We start from the raw sequence: 23,729 nt of genomic DNA on the forward strand, positions 1-23,729 counted from the left end.
CAGTGGGGATGGCCCACCGCCTGGCAGCACCCACTGATTCGGGGCTTTTTTTTAACAAGTGCTGAGATAGGGCAGGCGGGGCAGCCATTGCCAGGCTGGGAAAGCGGGCGGGGGGTGGGCCTGGCCTGCCTGATTTGGAGATTCAGAGATTCAGCAGCAGCCAAATCTCTGAATCAGATTTGGCCAAATCAAATTGGGACAGAGATTTGAATCACCAAATCGAATCACTGTCCCCTGAATCAGCCTAATCCAAATGTGAAGCGAATACTAGCCACTTTGCGCAGGCCTACAGTTCAGTTCATGAATCCAGGCTCTTTCTAAACATGAAGTGACACAACAAAATGCTTTCAAGATTCAAGCATCTGGTACAGGATGATTCACCAGACAAGCCCTGGATTCTCTTGCAGTTACAGAACACATCTCCTTGTTACAGATATGTTACTGTGATTGAAAGCCTTTTATGCATGAAACACATCTTTGTTACAGGGTTCTACAATGTTTGAAACAATAGGATTGGTGCCTCTGTACCCTACCAGAGTACATACAATAAATAATGACAGTTTATGAGCATGCACGGAGCATCACAGAGTAAGATACCATACTGTCTCATGAGGCTTGGAGGAGATCCTACCGCACTGCATTTTATAACAAATGGCATTCTGTAGTAAGAGCACACCCAGGGAATCATATAAAACATGGCGTGGCTTGAAGGCACTTCCAGGATTATGTTGTTACACCATGCCATGCTTGTGCAGAAGGAATTACAATATTATCCATAACGTGGAGATTGCCGAAACGCTTGTATTGTAATACGTCATATGATGATGAGGCTGCTATAAGGCCCACATTATAATGCACTGCATGGTGAGGACATTGAGCGTTCTAAGCTCCAGTCTCTTTATAATACATGACAATAAGCCATGGATAGGCATCCCTAGATTCTAAAAAGGTCTCACAACAATGTGAAATTACCAATATTATATGAGTAACGGATTTTATTACAATACAAACAATAAAGATTAAAAAGGGGACTTGCTACAATCCCAGCATGATATGTTAACACGGGGAGCTTAATAAGAAAACATCATCACAGTACTATACTTCACATGCCCTATTAACATGATCTGGGCTTACTGCCAGGAGCTCATTAGAGATTATTAAGAGGCCTTTCAATGCAAAACACTATCTGTAAAGTTTAATGGGCATGCCTCAGAGACTGCTATGATGGTGTCCTATCAGTAGCAAAGAAAATTCATAAGAGTAATGTTCTATATTTTTCATAAAGTGAAAAGAAAAATCTGGATATTTGCTTGGAGTTGAAGCATAGCCCTGAGTCATCTACTGAGTATTCTGGAAGGGTGCAGTCTTTTGTATTTAAAAATACAGTAGCATATATTCATCATCATGTACAAGTATGTGGCCAGAGCACTTTAAGGGCTGAGAGCAGGCAGCCAGCACATGCTGGCCAGCCCTGATAAGGCAGCCATTTTAGATCCAGGGTCTCAGGGCTGGAGCAGCAGTCTGCTGCTAGCAGCTGAGAAGGCAACACCTGGTTGAGCTGCTGCTCACAACACCTTGGAAGTAAGGGAAGAACTATGGGGATGGCAGGAGGTTCCTATGGACCCAGTGGGGCCCAGAGCCCCAGGAAGAAGCCTTCAGCCTCGTGTGAAAAAGGCCCAGGCTGACAAGGGGACTAACAGCTTGTAGGCCTACAAGAGGCCCTGGCAAGCCCTGGAGTAGAAAAGGGCTCTCTGGTGAAACCTAGGAAGGACTCCTTTCTGGAGTATGAGGGTCAGCAGCTGCTAGGTTGACTCTTTGATCCCTTGCACTGGTCAATGCAAGAGTGTCAGGGCCTCGGGGCAATTAAGCCCAATACAAGGGACAGGCCAGGACCACTGTGAGCTATCTGGCACCCTGACTGGCCTGGAGGCAGGGCCAGAGCCCATATGGGCTGAAGGCCCCTCCAGTGGGGGGTACCTCACAGCCAAAGAGGGTAGGGGTCAGCCAGCATGCAGGCTGTTATATTATTGGAATGGGGTCAGAATGAGAGCTGGGCCCAATGAGAGACAGCCCAAAGACATCATCCAGGAGCCCTAATGAGGGAAGCAGACTAGGGCAGGTAGGCCTGCATGGTCCTGGGCAAGACCTAAAACTGCATCCTGCCAAGGAAGGGTGGTCTGGTGGGGCTGTCCATGGTGGGACAATCCCCCAAAAATGCCAGGCCAGTTACCTCCCTGGTGAAAGGCAGGTAGGGGTGCCTGATAACCCCAGCCCCCACCATACAGTGGGTCATTCAGATGAGAGGGCAGGAGGATCAGGTGTGCCTAGGCAGAGGCACCTGAACCTGTGGGTGTGTAAGACCCCAGAGGATAGTGGGACCAGGCATGCCCAGGGAGGGGCATCTGAGCCCATGGGGTGTAAGACCCCAGGAGTAGTGGGGTCAGGTATGCCTATAGAGAGGCACCTGAGCCTGTGAGGGTGCAATACCCTGTGGCCCCAGCATAGGGGCAGAGTGTGGACCCCAGAGAGGGGTGTGTGTTGAGGCCCCAGTGAGAGAGCAGGCATGTGTTGAAGCCCCAGGAAAGGGGAAGCTTGGCCCAGGTAAGTCTTTGGATGCCTGAAGCCACAAGCTGGAGCATAGAACAGCTCAAGGATGCCATCTGCAAGGCATGGGACACAATAAGGGGAGGTCAGGGTTGTGTGCAAACCCCTAAGTATTGGGATCTTAAGTGGGCAGCCTTCCACTTTATTACAACCATTTTACTTTACATCAAAGGTGTGGCAGACGAGATTGGGCAGACTGCCCTAGATAGGTGGGTGGGCCAGTACTGTGACCAGGCCTGGCAGAATTGTCCACTGTCACAAAGGTAATAAAGACTTTTTTCTAGTTTCTGCAAAGGCATAATTTTCAGACCAAGACAATCCAATAGAGGAACTCTCAAAGCTGGAACTTTAACCAAATGTAGCATGTGCTGTCTTACAAAACCCTATAGTCCATAGAAGCCATGGCAGGATGGATACAAGCAAGATATAAATTGTTGAAAGTTGGAGGCTTCATTCATCTCAAGTGATGGGCAAGAGCAGATGTCTCCTATGCATTCATTAGTTTGTGTAGGATTAGTTTATAAAGTGAATTCAGAATGCCCAAAGCATGATTCTATTGACTGTAGGTTTTAAAGGCATTAGTGCTTTCTGCTGGTGCTGGGCGAGACAGACTGCATTTTTTTTTATATATATGAAAAATAAAGCTAATAAACATGTAATGCCATTCAACACTGTTTTTATTAACAGACACACACACACATTGGCATTTTCTCATGCTCTCTTACACTCCCACTCCCCTCACCCCATCAGGGAGTGACAAGCACTGCTGATGAATGAAACAAGTTTTCTTTTAGGATTCATAGCTATTGTGACAGTTAATATTCACTCTGTGATCATTTTTAATTGACCAGGGATATAATCTAGATTTATAAAATGGGGAGATAAACTCTTTGGGTTACTGCTAAAATTGCCTGGTTCAGAAGAATCTTACTGAGGGCGATGTGTCTTCATCAGATGCACAGGCATTTGGGCAGACCACCACCAAGAAGTAAAATGAAGAACATTACTTAGCTTGAGGTCCATCCAGTGACAAGTGACCCAAGTGCAGGTGCAACCTAAGTACAGCTCATTAAACAGCTACTAGCAATACTGAAGGGAAAGTATATCTTTACATCCAGTCAAAAGTCATAAAAGTACAGACTATATGGAGATTTTGCAAGCAGTTATGTTGGAAACCTCCTCAGTAGAGGCTGCTGCCATTTGCCATCTGTGATGGCTGCTTTGGCAGACAAACCTGAAAGGTAACTGTGTTTTAGTCAATGGCTGACAGCCATACTATATCTGATGCCATACAGGGTAGTCATTTCCTTCTTTGCCCAGCTTAAGAAGCCATAGGCGAAAATATTATAGGAAGAAATTAACGTATGTAATGTATTGCCTCTAACAGGACTCCATCCTTGTCAGTGAAGAGAGCAATATGACCAAATAATGGATTTAAATTGATTCCCAATATTTTGACCTGTGGAGTTGAAAGTTCCTAACTGTTAGGTGACCTTCCCTCTCTCTCCTGTGAGACTGAAAGGGCAAGGAGCAAATTAAGGAAGAGTCTTGCAGAATCTGTGCCTAGTGGTTAGAAAGGGCTTACCACAACCATAAACTAAAGCAAAAAAACAAATGAGAGAGCCTAAAAGAAGACTTAAGTTTCCTTTCCCCTGGGGGTGGGCAAGAAGAGAAGAATCTCTATAGGAGAGGGGTATTGGAGGAAAAATTAAGTGCAGAGGAAGGGCTGAAGAGTCCTGGAGAGGGACATTCAGAAGTCCCTGGTTGTGGCAAATATGTTAACTTTTTGGAAGAAAGGTCGCATTCAGTCTTAAGCCATTCTGGGCATGCTAAGAAGTCTCCACTTGGGGACTTCTCTTGGTATGTAACTACACTTCACCCTTTTTTGTGCTCCTAGTTAGCTACCATTTCAGATTTTACCTTTTTTAAAGTTTCTGGAAAAATGTATTTTAAATTATGAATGAAAGGAATGAAGGCTCAGAAGCAAAGCCACTCCAGACTGGCCTACATTACCTATACATCAAGAAACTTATACAGGCAACCCCTACTTAGCGCTGTTTCGCTTAGCGCTATAATGCTCATTTTAAATTAATACCTGATTTCACTTAGCGCTCAGCGAGTTTTATTATAACACTCACAGTTACCACCTGGGGTCATTACAAAGAATTGCGGTTGCCTTCTCCAGTCATCAGATACTCTTGGTTTCACTTAAGGCTTGTTTTGCTTAACGCTCAGTTTTTCAGGAACCAATTGAGAGCGCTAAGCGGGGTTGTCTGTACAGCTGAGCGCTAAGTGAAATCAGGTATTGATTTTAAATTAGCATTATAGCAAAACAGTGGTAAGCGAAACAGCATTAAGTGGGGGTTGCCTGTATGTAAAAGGAACACAGTAAACACAAATCTGATCAGGTTCTAATCTAATCGAATTCTTCTAACGTACCACATAACAGTTGCTAGGAAATCTCATCATGATTTGAATCATATCTAATTAAAGGGTTGGAAAATTAGTGAAGTAATGTCTTACAGACAATGCATGCATTTCTTGATTACTTTGCAAATAGACATAAAAACATTCTTTTACTTTTACATTATGTACAAAGGACATGGATGCCTCTGTCATTGGAGACATTTTGCAAACACTTCCCACCATTACTAAAATTGGTTCATTTCCACTGGCAGTAGTAATACTGGGAGTCCACACATCCACTGCCACTTGTATTTTAAACACTGTGTCAGCTTTAGAAGATACAATCATGGGCGGATCCAGGATTGTGGCAATGGGGGTATAGCCACACCCCCTTTGGCAGTGTGGCACATGTCAGTGAAGACAACTCATTGCACACATCACACAGCTGAAGGGGGTCTGGCAGGAACCTTCTACTGTGATCCTGAATGCTGGTGAGCTCTCAAGAGTTCCCCGCTTTCAAGAAGCTCCAGAGTGCAGGGGGAGACGGCCACTGCTTTTCACTCTTCCCCTTCCTCCCCCCACACTTGAATTCAGCAGTAGGGAAAAGGAGGGTACAGATGGTGGCTCTGCAGCTGCATGGAAGCAGAGGCTGAGCATTAGGGGTTCAATTTGGGTTCGGCCCAAATCATGGACAGTGATTCAATTCGTTGATTCAGATCACTGTCCCCGATTCGATTCAGCCAAATCCAAATCTGAAGATTCGATGCTGATTCAGAGAATCAGCGATTCAGCCATAGACACAGCTTTAAATGTTTTTTCTACATACCTTGAGGTACCAGCGTGGCTTGTGAACACTGCAATGCTGGGGCACATGGAGCATCCCACAAGAGTGCAGGGGGCCCTGCACATGCTTGGTGGCAAACCTGGAAGTGGACTGGAAGGACTTCCAGTCCACTTCCAGGTCTGCTGCTGAGCGCGCTGGGGAGCCCCCCATGCGCCCCAGCACCGCAACATTCATGAGCCACCTGCTACCTAGAGGTATGTAGAAAAAACTTTAAAGCTGTGTCTATGTCTGAATCACTGAATTGATTCAGAGGGTTCTGATTCAATTCAGAGAGATTGAAGAGTCCTCTGATTCAGTTTGGATTCAGAGATTTGGCCACTGAATTGGGCTGAATCAAATCAGGGACCGAAGTTTCACACAGCCCTACTGAGCATGGCTTCCAGCCACTCCTCCCCCAGTGCTGGACTGGGGAACAATGGGAGAAGAATGAATGGCAGCAGACTCTGGAGCTGCTAGAAAGTCAGAACTCCAGGCAGAACCTGTGCTTACGAGCCAGTGAGTTCATATTGCTCACAGCACATTCAGAGCTCCTAGCAGGAGCTCCATTGACATGCTGGTGAGCTCTGAATGCTCACTGAGCATGCAGTGCACAGTCAAAGGGGATTGTAACCATGCTGTCTCATCCTCCTGGATTTGCCCCTGGGCACAATGTTTAAAATAGGAGTGAACTGGGCTCCCAGCATCATTACTACCCGAGAGTGAACTTGTGCCAGCAATGAACAAGGCCTCATACAGCAGTAAAGAAAGTGAGATGGTTGCAAAATGCTGATTTTTATCATGAGTATAAAAGCATACTGATATCATAAATGATCTGGCTGTATGACCATTATACAACCTGTTCCTTTTGTTCTCTTGGACAACTTGTAATTGAACATAGTCTGTGGTTGATGTGTGCAGTTACATTCCTAAGCTTTGTGTTTACATTGTTTGGTTTTTAACTGGTCTAGTTTTTACCTAGATGTTTACATATCAAACTATATTTATTTAGAAGACCATGTGCCAAGTCCCAAAGCCATTACACCCAGCCATAAAAATATTTCCAACAGAGCAAGCAGATGCAGAGAAGCTGGAAGTCATCTCAAGCAGCTGACTTAACAGAATTTAACTTCCAACCACCTGACTGTGGCATGAAATTACATGACACTTTCTCTTCTCCCAGCAGCAGGGCAGATGAAGTGACTATTATGGATTTTTGGAAGTATGTTTTTTATCCTGCTATGGGGTTCACCCAATTGGTTTACATCGAAGCTAATGCATGACTAAGCTAACTACTTTGGAGGAGAAGAAATGGTCTTATAACCAAAGAAACAATTAGACCCAAACATGAGTTTGTGGAAGTCCAGCACGAGGTTGATTGCACCAAAAAAGATTTAGGCTACATCTACAGCACCAAGCATTTGCCCTTCTTTTACTCCTAACTTTCTTGATTAGGTGTTCTTGATTTCTCTTTATCTTCATGTCCAGAAAATAGAGGATTCTTGGGCACGAGCTCAACTTCCCTCCAATCCTCACAATTGCCTAGGAGATGGAGTCCTCAAGCTATTGTTCCTTTCTGTTTCTCTTTACCACAGAAAATAGGATTGTTTGAAAGGTGTCCTCCTCTTGCTCACATCCCAGGCATTTGGGTGCCCTTTTTCTCATGTTTTGCCTGAAAGAGGCCTTTCTCTCTCTTTTTCTTCCAGCCTTAGATATGGCATTCCCAGCATGGATCTCTGTCTCTTCACCCCTTCACCTGTCCTATGAAGTGCATGGAAAAAGATTGCTAAGATGTAAGGGAGTCTGCTCAGAAACAAGGCAGACTCTCTTCCCTTCCCTGTGTCACATACTATGGTTCCTTGTCCAGATTAGGGATCAAACAGTTTCAGCATATATGGAAATGGTTCTGTCTAGATTGTATTACAGCCCAAGTTCCATTGGGGAATACATTATGCTGCTTGCTGCCTCTGCAGGAATATAGTGAAGTGCTTTTTTATGCAGTTGCAAGCTGTTTTACAATGAGTTGATGAGAGAGCAATTGGCTTAACCTCTCTAATGTAGACAAACCATTTATCATTTATGTCTCTGCAAAGTGATCTGGGGGGCACATGGCCCATGTGCCCTCCCAGGGTGCATGCAGTGGCAGGAGCCACCCCCCCTTGCCCCTCCAGATGAGCTGCTTGCAGCTCTGTCCTGCACCCTGCCCTGGCTGGGCAGCCCCTGCCATTGCCCCAGCCCCACTCCCTCCCTCACCAGAGGAGCCTTGATGCCTCGTGTCCCTTCCCTTCCCCCTCCCCTCACAATAGACTTACCAGCTGGACCCCAGCTGTGTATTGGCAATCGGATTGATATCGAGAGATGTGGCTCATTAAAAAAAAAAATGGCCATCAGTGTCAGCCCCAAAAATCTCTATTGGTGCACCCCTACTCAAAACCTGTGGCCACTTTTGATAGTGGGTGTGGCCACTTTTGACAGTGGGGGCGTTGTTCCCAACTAATGCGTCTTATTTTCCAAGAGCCTGCCTTTTGCCCTCTTCAGAGGGAGTTGTGTTTCCCCAGTCTAGGCTTGATATCCTGCCTCTCCCCTCTGATTTTTCTTTCAACATTTTAATGTGCTTGCATGCAGCACCATGTTCCTGGTCTAGAAAAGGTCTCCACAGTGGTAGCTGCCAAGCCCTTCTAGAGGTGAAGGTTCCATCCTCCTGAAGCTGCGCACACTTGGCCTAATAGGACCTGATGATAACACTTCTAAAAATTGAAAGTGGGCAACACATTGGTCTTCTCTCAGAGCATCTCCATTGTATTGTCATAATTCCCATTTTGTTCCCATAGGAAACAGACAGTATATGACATGCTTTTCCTACTCATCTACTTGTTTTCTTTATATTTGCCAGGAAATCTGCGAGAATCCACGCTTTATACTTGGTGGAGCCAATAGAACTGATATCTGTCAAGGAGAATTAGGTATGGAATTTTCTCATTCGTCCTGAATTTTATTTCTTGCACAGTACCAAATATCTGCATAAGATCTAACTTTTAACCGTTTTTCTTACAAGTTATCAGTGCAAATCATCTGTATTTTGTTACAATAGCCTGAAGTAGACTGGTTCCTTATTTATATAGTTAATAGCTAAACCTAGGAACCTTCCTGTAGCATTGTAGATGTGGACTATGATGAGAGAAAACTTGCTGTGTGGTGTTTGCTATTCATCGTGATTCAATACTGTGGTATTTATTACAAGCAGAAGTTTGGAAGACCTACCTTTTCTCCCAAGCTTTCAAAAACAGGGTATACTAGGATGAGCATAAGGGTATATCTGCATAGTAAACTTACTGTGCAACAGAACAAAGTCCTATTTAACTTTGACCAAAGCACAGTAGGTAGTTATGCTGCTTCCAGGGTGGAAAGTAGTCTGCCAAAGAGTACTGCTGTGGAGCCCAGTTAATTTATCATGTAGGAGACATTTTTTTATGCTGATGTGTGACTAGAGGAGGAAGAGTGTGTTACTGGTTGATTCTGATGGATTTGTACGTGATGCTGTGATATGCATTACAGTAACCTGTAGAGGCCTCCAGCATATTGAGGCCCTATTGAGTGAAGTACCACACACATCCAAAGGAAATTGCAGTCTCTGCCCCAAAGAATTTAGGCTCTGATCTCAGTCCTTGACCCTACTGTCCCCAGTGTCTCCCTGCTCATCAGCAGCCAGTTCATTTTGCACCAGGGGTTTTGTATATGTTGCTAAGCCCATTTCTCTGCTCTATGCATAAACTACTTTTTGAAAATGCTAAACATAACCCGGAGCAATTACAGTTCATGCTTTTTCTCTATGCCACTCAGCTCTTTTTTACAGCATTGAAGCTCCAATAAAAATTTCAAAGCACAGTTCAAATAAGCCAATGACTTTAAACTGACTCAAAACAACAAACCATGTTAACGGTGCCAGTGGGTCTTCATTAACAATCCACATCCAGCTCCACTTCACTCTGGGGTTCCATATCTAGCTGCAACTGCTGCTAACTGAAAGGCCTACTACAGTGGTTCTCAACCCTTTTTAGACTCAAGGCACACCTCAAAGTTTTCACTCATTTTTGGACTACAGAAAAATAATAGAGCAATTCTTCAGTTGTAAAGAACTGAGAAACACCACAACAGGTCAGAATGTTATTTAATACTATGTACTCCTATTTGAAATCTCTAGGTTTATCTTGTGAATCATGTTTGCACATTTAATAGTGCACTAACATTGCGTAGGATCCTTGAAACGATCTCAAGGGACTCCAGGGTGCTGTGGCACCCTGATTGAGAATCACTGGTCTAGTAATTCCTACTACCTGTTCAAATTTAAAGGTGCAGTAACCAAATATACACATGCATGCAAACACACACAGGCATGCAGCTTCCATGGTGCTTACAAGACCAACCACTGCAATGTAACCAACATTTTTTTTCTAAAGTGAAAAGAAACAAACTACTAAAGCATTTTCTAGAAAGGTGTTAAGAGGCCTTCAAAGACTGTTTTTTGAAGCGTCCTAGTTCCAAGTTGCTTCTATCTTCAAATCACATGGCTAACTGTAAAGGTCTGTAGGGCAAATACCACACAGGCTGTAAATAGATATTGCATTTGTCCTGGGATCTTGCAGATGTACAAGTCCACTGTCCCACTTTAAGTCCCTCTGAAGCTAGCACATTTTATCCTGCATAAGCCTTTTCCTGGGACATAGCTGTATACCTGTACAAGTATTGCCAGTCAGTCCTGAGAAAAGCTGGGCAGGCTGTGTGCTCCTCTCTGGCAGAAGAGCCACAGTGAACCTAGGGGTCTGGGACAGACATTGCATAAACCAGTTAAGTCAGATCTACATTCAACCAGGTTTATCTCAAACTGGTTTCAGCCATTTTGAAGCTGATTTATGTGCACTGAATATCTGTTCTGTTACAGGTTTAAACCAGTTTCTGATCACTTAAACCAGTTCAAGTGTAATGTCTGTCCCAAGGGTAACGTGTAAATGACTGTTCCACACCTGTTTTGATCCAGGTCAAACCCCAGGACAGTCAGGCCCTCCTCAAATGAGACATCTATTTACAGCCAGAGAGGCAAGCATCAACCTGCAAAGGTAATTTTTAGTAGCTTTTAAACACCTTAATGCCATACCAGTAGTATTCAGTATAGTGTAGCCTTCAAGTCTGTCTCTCTTTTCCATTTGTTGATGAAGAGTTAAGTCTGCAGTTTCTCCCAATGCAGATCCCCATTACAGTAAAAGTATAAGAACTAAGCAGTATGGAGTATTTTCCATTAAAATGCTTCTGTCTTCCTGCTGCCTGCATCATACAATGCAAACAGAGGCAGCAGTCAGGCAATTGAATTCCTCCACTCCCAAAAGGAACTGTCCCAAAGATAGGCAGTGAGAAGGCTGCAGCTCACAGACAGAAGTCAACAAGGCAGAAGCCCATGCTTTCATGAGTTTGCAGAAGCCCTGAAAACACTACCCTGGGAATCCACAATGTAGATACATTTCCAAAATCAATATAAGTTGCTTTCTGTTTTAGCTGATTGTCTTATTAAAATTATTTAGATCTCCTAGTATTCTGCTATTTTCAAACAGAACAGAGAGCTTCTGACTATTATTTGTTACACATCACCAATACATTCCATGCTGAACCAAACACAGAAAAAAGACAGTCTTTACCCCCAAGAACCTTATAGGCAACATAGTATTCAGGAGGGGCAAAAAGTATTGTTCTATACAAACATATTTTCTTTAGTATAATGAGCTGGTGGGTTACAGTTTGGGAGCTTAACAGAAGAGGAGAATTTTGAGGAAAAAAATGCAAATAAAAAGGGAGAGCCTGGTGCCCTGGGATAGAGAAGTTTACCTGAGAATGGGTGGCATGCGTTTGAAATTGTATAGGCAAATTTACTTTGTCATATAATTTATACCATATTTTATTGCACACCACACACACCCCTCCCTCCCACCCTGTAAGAGGCATACCTTTTTTAGGGAAGACAGAATTAAGAAAAAAAAGATGTTTCAGTCATGGCTGAATGCTGACTCCAGGGGATCCTGACTGCAACACCTGTGGCTGTAAGAGGTTTAGTACTTCAGCTCTGATCCTGAAGGGTAAACTGCTCCCCTTTCTCCCAGAGGCTGGCAGAGGAAGAAGCATGATAGCCAACTGTCACAGTGTGGGGTACCCAGGGATGGCCATGACGGCCCTAGGGCTCCATGACCATGCCAGTTTTGCCCAACGGGCATCCTTTTCTTCTCCTGCCACGTCTTGCTGGTAATTATAATAAATAGGGAGGCTGCCCTCGAGTTTGTGTTCGGACATGGTCCTTATGGACCCCACTGAGCCCTGTGGGTTCTTGGACCCCTTTTGGGTCCCGCTCAAAATGGATGCCTCACAGGACACCCTCAGCCTTAGGGGCTAAATGCGTGGCTTGAAAATCGGCCCTTTACCACAGCCCAAGCTTTGCAGATGATATTTAGATGTTGGCCCCCTGAAGCCTTAGTCTAGTTCAGCCTCCTGTCGTCACCAGGCTCTCTGCAGCCCTGTCTCAGCACCCACACTGGCACTGGGTTCTCCTCAGCCCTTTGTTACTGCGCCCCCTGGTGCTGGGGTCTGCTCACCCCCTTTGTCACTGCACACCCTGGCACTGCACCTGCTGGTACTGGGGTCTCCACACTGTATTGTGCCCCAATGAGGCCTCCTCCTCCCCCAATAGCCTCATCCCAGTCCACCCGTTTATAAACAGCAACCAAAATATGAGCCCCTGGGCTATAACATAATACAATCAGTTCAGGGTGTGTTCTGTCCCTTTAAAAGAGTCAACCCCGCCCCACCCCCCAGCATTAAGTGTTTAGTAGGCCAGGGGACCTGGTAAGCTCCTGGAGCCCCATTAGCCCTATATGCAGCATATCAGGCGGCAACAGCGTCCTGGGCAATTCTTCCCTGGAGGCTCTTTCCCCTGGCTGCTGCTAGAGAGCTCACTCCTGCTGGCCTCAGCCCTGGGTTTATATGTGCCCAGGGCCCTGCCTTCTTCTGATCAGCTGACAAGGTGCAGGTGCAGGCTAATTCCCTTGTTAGCCTGCTGCAATAGTAACCCACACCTGTGGGGTTTCAGCCTGGCTCCTAGGGCCCTCTCCCTAGGCAGTTTCTGCTCTTAAAGAAGCAGGCACTTTAGTGCCTTGTGACACCAATTTACAGCAGTGTCTCCCTGCTACTATTCCAGCAAAGAAAAATCAGCTTCCCTGCTTAAGACACACACTCCAATTCTAGGGGGCTAATTTTTGGGGGAAGGGTGTGTACAGCATGTGAGTAAAAATGGTATTTCAGATTTGTATTACAGATGGCAGCTTAGGAGGCTTTAATCAAGGTCCACTGTGTAGTAAGCAGTGTAAGATCCACTACTAAAGTGGTAAATCCTTCCATCAGCTTTATTTTAAAATGTATTGTTTTTAAATAATAAAGTTGTACAAATAGGGATGCAGGCCTAAAATAAGGAAAAAATTCCAGAATTATAAAGCAACAAATAAATGGCACAACAATAAGATAAGCTGAACTGGAATGTTATCTTGAGAGTGGAAAAATCAAAACCTAAAATACTGAGTATGTCTACAGCAGTGATTCTCAACCATGGTGCCAGGGCACTTTGAGGTTCCTTGAAATCCTTTCAAGGGTGTTCCAGGATAGCACACAATGAGATATGCACTGTGAGATATGCAAACATAATTCTCAAGATAAACCCAGAGATTTTAAATAGGAATCCACAAAAACATTCTGACCTGTTGAGGTCTGAGTTTTTGCAGCAGAAAAACTGTTCTTCTGTAGTCAAAAAATGAGTGAAATCCAAGTTTTAGCATTTTCTGAGGGGTACCTCAAGTTGAATGAGGGGTGCCTCAAGTCTAACAAGACTGAGAACCACTGGTCTACACTATGGATTGTGTTATTGTGTAGAGATACCTGAGCTAGCTCAGGTACTGGAAGGAGTCTAGCTGCAGCACCATGAAATGCCACATATGAAGATCCATCACATGAGTTATCATAGGCCAGCAGACTGTATCCTGCCATTACCATGCTTTATCATGAGGCAGAGGGGTAATAGAGCAAACGGCTACCCCTAGTAAGCTGCAGACATACACCTACACCTACAGTAACTTAAACATCATTTTCTCAGAGGGGCAAAATTACCTCAATGTAGGAGTTTATGGGCACGTCTACACATCATCCTACAGCAACATAGCAATGTGCTAGCTTGCCATATGATGCACTACAACGACATAGCAATCATGTGTGTCTACACATGATTGCCAGCTATGTCTCCATAGTGGCTCACACCCCAGGTATAGCACAGCATTACAGCGACATACTGTGCTGTGCTTTAGTACTTCCTTTTGGAGTATGGTGACATGCCCTATGTTGCCCGTCCACTCCTTGTTTTACACAGTCATAAAAGTGTATTATACCACTGTTAAAATGTCACCTGTCTAAGCCCAAAGTTGCTATACTCTGCCTGCCCTTAGCCTCTGTAGTGGCACAGTAGGCATTCTGGGTTCAGTAGGTTGTGGCTGGATCACAAAACATGGTCTGGAAATCCTGAACTGGCAGAACCTACAATACATTACAGCAAGAATGGGCTATAGCAGCCCCACAGAGCAAAGCGCTACTTAATGTGAGTGCACATAGTAGATCTGCACCCAGAGTGTTTGTAAATTTGTATAGCGAACTCTGAACAGGGCAAGAGAAGGTGTAAATTACATTAACGTGAATACATCTAGGTCCTTTCAAGTGAGGACCTTATCTGCCTTCACCATTTGCCCCAATTCTGATTGGTGCTAACAAGCACTTCCAGAAGACAAGCAAGTTAAAAGCACTGGGCTATACGTGCATTTAACCACACTGAAATGTACACCAAGCTCCCCAGTGATTTGAGCAGATGGAATGCTTTCCTGGTGGGATATGGTAAACCCTGATCACCATTAAAAGGTATTTTGCAGATTCTTAAAGTTTTCCTTTTCCCTACTGTCTCTGACACTTTACTTTGTCTGATGCTTTTGCTTGTTAACAGGTGACTGCTGGTTCCTAGCTGCCATTGCTTGCCTGACACTGAATAAAAACCTACTTTGTAGAGTCATACCTCATGACCAGTCCTTCATAGAGAATTATGCTGGGATATTTCACTTCCAGGTGAGTATTTTCAAGAATGGTGTATACAGTAGGTATGGTTTTATTTGATTAAATAAGCAAAGCAATTCTTGCTCCAAGTGCCCTGGCAGAATGTCTTTCTTTCATCTCTTCTCCATTTAAGTGCAAGTGACAGTGAAGGAAGTGTGGAGATTAATTCCTTCACTGTTCTGGGTCAATCATTAAACGGCCTGCCTACCACAGTAACCGAGAAGCATTAAGCCATCACTCAGACATTTGAAAACTGTTATGACCCATCAGTAAGAGATAGCAACAGATGTCCCTTCTCCCTACTCAGCTGTTCCACTACACGGAATATAGATTTGCTGTTAGCTCCTATTTTTAGTCCCTCAGATTGTTGATCTCCCTTAAAGACATCCACAACTTGATTGATTGTCTTCTTTCTTTCCATAATCCTACCTCTTGACTCCATCCTGAGGTAGGTATATTGCATGAGGGAACTTGTTCAAACATCTGTATTTCTACCATCATCCCTGTTTTATGCACTGCTAAACATAGATATAAGGTTCTGTGCGAAACGGCAGCATTCTGTTTCAACCAGCGTTTCGATGTTTTGATGGCAGAGCCTTTCATTTTAATTTTTGTTTTGATTCGAAACAGCTGTTCCTTTCCATTCTGTCGAAATGGGGGCGAAACTGTTTCAACATTTTGCCCATAGGATATAATGGGGAAGGACAAAACAGCCTATATCTTTGTCATTTCTGGCTTGATTTGGACGAAACTTGTAGGAATGGTATTCCCTTCAGAGGGCATGAAGCCTGCCAAGTTTAAAGGAGATAGGTGCAGAGAGTTTGGGGAAACTGCACCCCAAAGTTTTGAAAGCAAACCTTGTGTCACATGTACATGTTAAGCTGCAGTGGGGTTAAAACTGCAGGCATGCTAGCCCCTTTGGAGGCCACAAAGCCTGCCAAGTTTCAAGGAGATAGGAGCAGGGGTTTGGTGGAAACTGTACCTCAAGCTACGGACAAGCAAAACATGACATGGGTGACACTGCGTGCGTTAAGGCGCAGCAGGGTGAAAGCCCCTGCATCTATCTCCTTGAAACTTCGCAGACTGTGTGGCCTCAGCAGGAGCTAACATGCCTGCAATTTTGACCCCACTGTGGCTTAACACATAAACGTGACACAATTTTTGCTTTCAAAACTTTGGGGTGCAGTTTCCCAAACCCCCTGCACCTATCTCCTTCAAGCATGGCAGGCTTCATGCCCTCTGAAAGGGCTACCATTCTTGCAACTTTCATCCAAATCAAGCCAGAAATGACAGTTATAGGCTGTTTCAACTTTTCCCATTATACCCTATGAGCAAAACATTGAAACAGCATCAAAATGGCAAAAAGTTTCGACTTGCCTCATTTTGTTTCAAGGCTGTTTCGACTATATCTGTTCCATTTCAATTTTGTTGTTTTGATCTTGAAATGGGTCAAAACAAAACTGGTGGCGAAATTTTGCACAGCCCTAATAGATATCTCTTCACAAAATTTCCCCTACTTCCCTGTTCGCACTAACTGACACCCTTTATCTGAAAGCAAGTGCAGTGCAAGCATCCTCCATGCTCCTGCCACACACAGCAGTAAATCCAACCTTAGCCATTTTTGCAGTGTTTGGAAAGGAGCAAGTTTGCAAGATTGTGAAGGATCCGCAACTGGTCCAAAGGAAGAAGGAGCAGATTAGAGACACCAGAAATTAGGTAGGAGAGACCAGGAGGTCAAGAAAATGTGGAGTGGATTAAATTGGATGGGGTGGTAGATAGTAAAATGGGCTGGGCAAGTGAATTTATCACTAAATATTACATTTCTTAGCCTTCTAAGCTCCAATGGTAGAATATCCGCAACCCTAATTACATAAACTGTAACTTGGCACTTGTGAAAAAAAAAGTGAAGCCTCAGGGACATAGCAGACACCTACAATACAATACAATATTTGGGAAAGGGACAAAATTCATAGCATTGATTAGTTAGCTTTGGGACTTTCCTTGCCTCATAGTCTTGTTATAGTTCTGAAACTAGAGTTCCCTCCCTTAGATGCACTAATAAATGTTTCTGGTTGCCTTTATTCAGTTCTGGCGCTATGGAGACTGGGTGGACGTTGTCATTGATGATTACTTACCAACATATAACAACCACCTGATCTTCACCAAATCCTCGCAACGCAATGAATTCTGGAGTGCTCTGCTGGAAAAGGCCTATGCAAAGTAAAGGAATGCTTAGAGCTTGCAATACACATATAGCAGCCTCAAAGTGTGTACCATTGGTTGGGAGGGAACATGATTTCTATGTAAAGAAGTCAATGCAATGATCTTGAAAGTAATCTTGGAGAAATGTAGTTGTCTTGCAGGCATCTATCTCCCTTTGAATATGTTAGGTGCAAACATTTTTATGTAATTTTCACATAGCTTACTCTAGTGACTGCAACTTTTGGAACAAGAATAATAAAAACATTTCAGAGCTTGTCTGCTGTTTATCAGTACAAACAGCTGGTTATTAAAAATATTTTTATCTAAGTATTTAGTTGATTCACATTATTAAAACTTTGAGCATGACCTTCACCAAGGGGAAAAATTGTAACAAGAATTCCTCATAATGTAACTTTTTTTTCTCCTTACCAAGACTCCATGGGTCCTATGAGGCTTTAAAAGGAGGCAACACCACAGAGGCCATGGAGGATTTCACAGGAGGAGTGACAGAGTTCTATGAGATAAAGGATGCACCCAGAGACATATACAAAATCATGAAACACGCTATTGACAGGGGATCACTCATGGCCAGCTCCATTGATGTAAGTCCATGTGAGCCTTGCAGACAAACTTATAGATTTATAGATTGTAAGGTTAGAAGGGACCTCAGAAGATCATTGGGTCCAGCCCCTGCACCAGGCAGGAAAGATAACTGGGGGTCAGGTTACCCCAGCAAGGTAACTGTCCAGTCTCCTCTTGAAGATTTCCAGAATAGGTGATTGCACTACCTCTGGAGGGAGCTTATTCCACAGTCTGGACACCCTGACTGTGAAGAAGTTTTTCCTAATGTTGAGCCTTTAATGGTTTTCCAGGAGTTTGTGACCAATACTCCTGGTCTTCCCCAAGGGTGCCCTGTTGAACAATTGTTCACTGAGCCCTTGATGTGTGCCCCTGACATAGCAGTAAGCTGCTACCAAGTCCCCCCTCAGCTTTCTCTTTTCAGGTTGAAGAGTCCCAGATCCCTCAGCCTTTCCTTGTATGGCTTGCCGTGCAAGTCTCTGATCATATGGGTGGCTCTTCTCTTGACTCTCTTGAGCTTTACCACGTCCTTGTTGAAGTGCAGTGCCCAGAACTGGATGCAGTACTCCAGCTGCAGTCTCACCAGTGCTAAGTACAGCCGAAGAATCACTTCCTTGGTTTTGCTGGAGGTGCATCGATTGATGCATCATATTGAACTGGAGAGGAGAGGGAGTCTTTGAATTTTAAAAAAAGTTCTAAACTGTTTTCTAAGTGCTTTGCTAAATTGCCAAAGTCTATATACAGAGTAAGAGGATCTTAGCTAGATCTGAAACTAAACCAGGAAGGGTGGGAATTTTATCCATATTACTGGCTCTGCACTGGGGAAAAGTGAACAGAAAGGTCATGTCCAGACAAGTGTGGATGTTCATTTCTCTAGGGAACACCCATGCCATGCACACTCTGGCATGAGGCAGGTTACTCTGGGTGGGGTAAAGGAGGCTGGGGCCAGCAACTGGGGCCAGCAGCCTTACCTGGGGATCTGGGGACTTCCCAGGGCTGCAGCCAGAACATGGCTATGGTAGCTCGCCAGGCTCTGGTTGTGGGGTGGCATGCACTGCCAACATGTGCACCACCCCGCTTTTTTTTTTGGTGTGGGTTTTTTGGACCCCAGGATCTCCTGTTGTCACCCCTTCTCCCCCCCCCAACTGCCAAGTAAAAGCTCAGGGAATGCCTCCATGTGTGGTGTGTGGCACTGCATCACATACCGCACATCCGTGGTTGTCTGGGTGCACGCAAAGAGTCCATATTTAGGTCAATTCCTAGTTGCAATCAATTGGATTTAATTGAAATATAGCTTAGAATGAAGACTTCATATTTTGCCCCAAGGAAAGAAGTGCTGTTTGTTGATTGTTGGAGTATATGCAAGGGAAGGGAGGGGGAGGTAAGACAAGAAATGTGGGTTTGCTTTGTGATCATGTTACTCCAGAACCAAATCCTGCAAGCTGCTCTGTACCAGTGGACTTTTAGGTCCAGATAGACCTCTACTGAGTTCAGCAGTGCTCCACATTGGAAAGAGACTCTGTCATGTACAGCAACTTTCAGGTCTGGGCTCAGCTCCTTGCCTTGGGACAAGACATTTTACTTCCCTGCACCTGGGTTTGATAACACCTACATCACAGGGGCACAGTAAGAGCAGCCTTATTAATGTTAACATAATACTTTCAAAAGGCTGGAGCTGAGGACATGTAAAACAGCTGTACTCTACACAGTATTTCTGAAGCTTTCATCTTCTTAAAGTCAAAAAAGATCAAATAGATGGAGAGCAAAAGGAAGAGGAATCGAATTAATTATTTTATACATAACCTGTTCTCGTTAAGCAGTTTTTCCAAACTTATTCTCCAGAACAATTAGTTGCAGGAGTTAAAATAGAGAAGAAGGAGGAAGTGTACAAGTGTTGGTGAGCTCAGTCTCACTTATAGACATGACTTTGTATCATGATGTGATTCTATTGCATGATGATGCAATTTCACTTTCCTGAAGGAGAGTAAGCAGTTAGAAAGCTGCCATATCTTTTTGGAAGGAAGGTTTTTTTGTGATTTTTTTTTTTGGACCGCATATATAATTAGGAGAGATGTTATACAAGCTTTTGGGTACAAGGGCAGTTCTTCAGGTCTTGACATCATAGGCACAACAACACACCATCTCTACTTTTTGGAAAAAGACTGAACTGTTGTTACAGGAGCGGAACATAAGTAAAAAGTAAGTAAGGTGGGTTGAAGAGGGGGAGCAACCTGTGGCTTCTAGGAAGTAGGTGGAGCTGTGTACCCTTTGATTACATGAAACTCCAGTTTCTCTTGGAGCTTTGTATAGGAGTTGTTGCATCACAGTTTAATTGGAAGCATAGCCAGTCTCAACAAGAGCTATCCACTGTGGAGCAACAGGACCAGCACTATGGTCACTGGCCTCTAAATAAAAGAACAGATTCTCTAGCTGCAACTTCAGTTGTCTCATGTTATCTAATTAAAGTTGTCTTTTTTTTTTTTGCTCAGCTTCTTATCTTTCTGTTTTCATTTGCCCTTTCACCCCTTCCATTCTCTCTGCCTTACTTCCTTCTCTTATTTTCTGTACTAGGACCATTTGGGTTTTTCCTATGGGAGTGCTCCTCAAAGTGATATTGGGGAATTAATTGCCCGAATGGTGAAGAATTTGGATAACGCACAGATGACCCACTCTGAAGTAGACTACCAAGGCACAGATGAAAGGCCAGCCTGGGTTTGTATGCCTCAAGCAATGACTGAACCTTTGCTTCTTACTTTGTAATTATTCTCCTTGTAACCATGCTAGTTAGAAAACCAGAGAATCAGAGTTTTTAAGCCCTTAAGGCACTGAAGCAGGTTAGGCATATCAGCTTGAGATAACTAAAGATTTGTTCTGAAGTTTTGAGCTTGTTAGGTACTAAATTATTTCAGCCCTTTCAGACACAGTAACTGACAGTTCACCTTAAAAACTTCATTAACATCTAGAGAAACATCTGTTAGCCAACATCACAGACAGAAACTATCTGAAACTCAGCTGAACAGCTTGCTGCTACTGAAGAGACAGAAACTGGGAGCCAAATTACAAAAACTTGTTAGGAAGTCTGTGCTCAAGCTCTCCCATTAGCAGTATTGGTGAATGTTCAAGTCACTTTTAACTACGTAGTATTTAGACATGTTTTTGGCAGACTTCCATGAATGCACCCACAAAAGGTGCAGATGCATTCATTTGCTTGTGTAAAAATTCACAATTTTTGCATACAAATGTAACCCGGGTACACCCAAGGGTGTGCCCTATTCTCAGTTGGATGGGATGGGTAGGCAGGAGGGGGTGCTGTGAGAGGGATGCCAGAGTTTCAAGCAGATCCCTCTTTCCTCTGTAGAGTTAGCCCAAGCCCAAAGTTCTTAACTATATACAATTTATTGAGTTATACATAATCATAAAACTAAATATCATATACATATATTTACACAGTGAACATTAATCAATAACCAAGGTCAAACCCTAAATAACACTATTTACCCATCACAATAAAACAATTTCAGCAGCATCAACACAATACAACATTTCAGTTGCAAAATATAAGGCGCAAACAGGAACAATCTGAATAACACCTATTCCTTAATAGAGTCCCTGACCCATGGCAAGAGACAGTTCTTCCAATGGGGTCCTTTGGGGGGTGTCCAGGAGGCACCAGGGGCCCCTCCCCTTAGGGCCTTGACTAGGCAGGGGGGCTGCTCACCCAGCCCCTTCTCAGGGTTTGCCCACCCCAAATGTCTTTCCCCTGTGGGACCCAAGGGCCCAGTGACTCACACTCCCTCAGGTGGCAGTAGTCAGGGCACAGCTCGATGGGGTCTCCTCTGCTGGAGCGCCTCTCCAGGCCTCTCCTGCACCTCTGGGCTCCTTTCCACCCTGTGCCCGGTCTGGGCACCAAGGGCTCAGCTCCTCTCAACTGCTGCACCACTGCTGCTGGCTCCTGGGTGCTGGGCCTCAGGCTGCAGCACTACTATTTCCCTGTGCCCTTGCTCGGCACTGAGGGCTCTCTTAGCACAGGCCCTTCAGGCTCTGGCCATCTGTCCCTATACCAGGTGACTAACCCAAACAGCCTCCACTGCTCCACTCCCTCATAACAGTTTACAGTTTTCAATCAGGTCTGGAGCAGCCCTTCTCCCCCTCCCCCCAGGAAAGGGGCATGACTTTATTTCTCTTGCTGCCTCCTGATTGGTGGATGGGCTCCACCAATCAAAACAGCAGGATCTCAAGCCTGGGACTCAACCCAAGCTTTGAAAGGTGAGCCTGTTACACAAAGTAGCTAGTGATTTTTGTGGCCTATTTTACGTAAGGAATTGGGGAGTTTTGTGCAAGAAAAATGATGTGTGAATTCATTAATAGTCTCTTGCTTAGGAAGGAGGAGAGGGTGCAGGCCCACAAGTGAGGGGAGGGAGGGGGCAATGGGGCAGCAGCCAGGCACTTCTAAGCAGTCCTGGCTGAACTGCTGCTGTTGTGTGTTCTTTGCTTGTCCTGGTTCTGTTACTCTTAAAAGCAACAGCAGCCAGGACTATTTAAAGTTCCTGCCAGGACATGGATTCTGTGGAGGTCAGGGCCAATTCCAGTGCCCTTCCTACCTTGGTTCCCAGGGTGGATGCCCCTCTCACTCACCCATAGCTATGTTACTGGGTAAATCTCCTATAGAGCTCATTTAATTTGAGGAGTGGTATAAGTTCTGCACATAGGTAGAAGGCTCTTTAAAGGGAGCTGGGGTAATGGAAGAGAGATGTTGGAACAATTCCAGATGAGACTACCACCTTTTAATGTCCTCACTTTAAAAAAAATGTCTGTGTGTGTGTGTAGCATGTTAAGGACTTGAAGGGTGATGACAGAAGTCAGACTACAAATATCCACTTGGGTGAAAAAATCAAGGAACTCTCCAAAAAAGAAGTCAGGGATGCTAGAAAAGTTGCATATTTAAAACATTAAGAGGTTTAGAAAGTTCTAAACAGAGACATGGTGTCTTCTCTCATCTCAGTGTTAAATACTTGTCCTGTATCACTCCTTAGGGTTCTGCATTTCAGTGGTAGATTAAATTATTCCTGCTTAGTTATGTAAGAAAGTATTATGAAGCCTAAAACTTTTGGTCACAAGATCTCTTGTAAATGCAGAGAAAAGCAGAGAGAGAAAACAAAATTTCCTGCCTTCATGTCAATTTTAAGTCTTACTAAAAGCCAAAATGATGTAATTTCATAGGGAAGTACCCTCCTGTTTTGCAAGATATAAACTGTCCAAATTGCCCCATTTATCTTCCCCTAGTACAATGTTTTTGTGTAGTACAGTCCTTTAGGTTAGGGACAGACATTAGACATATACTGTTTTAAGTGATCAGAACTGGTTCAAACCTGTAACAGAACAAATGTTCAGTGCACATAAACCAGTTTGAAAATGGCTGAAACCAATTTGAGATAAACCTGGTTGAATGTAGTATCAGACTTAACTGATTTGGCTCAAACTAGTTTATGCAATGTCTGTCCCAGACCCCTTCCTGGTTTAAGATAAATCAGACTCCCCCAGCATCCCAGAATGCTCTCTGGGCTGGGCTGGGCTCTCTGTTCCACAACAGAGCTAGCCCCTCCCCTCTGCTCCATGGCTGTAGCTCAGCACAGACTTGCAGGCACAGCAGCATCTGCCTGTGTTCTCCCTGCTAAGCAGGGATTGTTCCCCCCTCCCTTCTGCCTTATGCAGACACCTCAGCATTAGCTAGCAGACCACATGCTGGCTACAGTCTGTGCTATGGGAAACAACAACAGCAGGCAGGCTTTTTGGAGCTAATTAACAGGTAGCTTAACCTCTTTCCTTGGAAGAGCTGCTTAAGAAGAGGTCTATTAGTTAATAGAGAAAGGCTTGTTTTCTTAATGGGTTTATAAACACTGAATTAGGGGTGGTAAACATTCCCTGCTGGGCTGCTCAGGAG

The 23,729-nt window shown here is 44.2% G+C and overlaps 1 protein-coding gene across 3 annotated transcripts in view; it reads left to right on the forward strand.

Moving 5' to 3' along the window:
- CAPN3 (calpain 3) overlaps positions 1 to 23,729 on the forward strand; it is an 81,935-nt gene that overhangs the window by 17,076 nt on the left and 41,130 nt on the right. For all 3 annotated transcript variants that reach the window (XM_019519074.1, XM_019519075.1, XM_019519076.1), the window contains exons 2-6: positions 8,724 to 8,793; positions 14,901 to 15,019; positions 17,094 to 17,227; positions 17,643 to 17,811; positions 20,360 to 20,500. In XM_019519074.1, the coding sequence (XP_019374619.1) occupies positions 8,724 to 8,793; positions 14,901 to 15,019; positions 17,094 to 17,227; positions 17,643 to 17,811; positions 20,360 to 20,500 (633 nt within the window). The remainder of the gene's footprint in view (positions 1 to 8,723; positions 8,794 to 14,900; positions 15,020 to 17,093; positions 17,228 to 17,642; positions 17,812 to 20,359; positions 20,501 to 23,729) is intronic.

Source organism: Gavialis gangeticus, unplaced genomic scaffold (genome assembly GCF_001723915.1).
Source record: "Gavialis gangeticus isolate Ggan-Ray unplaced genomic scaffold, GavGan_comp1, whole genome shotgun sequence".
Lineage (NCBI taxonomy): Eukaryota > Metazoa > Chordata > Crocodylia > Gavialidae > Gavialis > Gavialis gangeticus.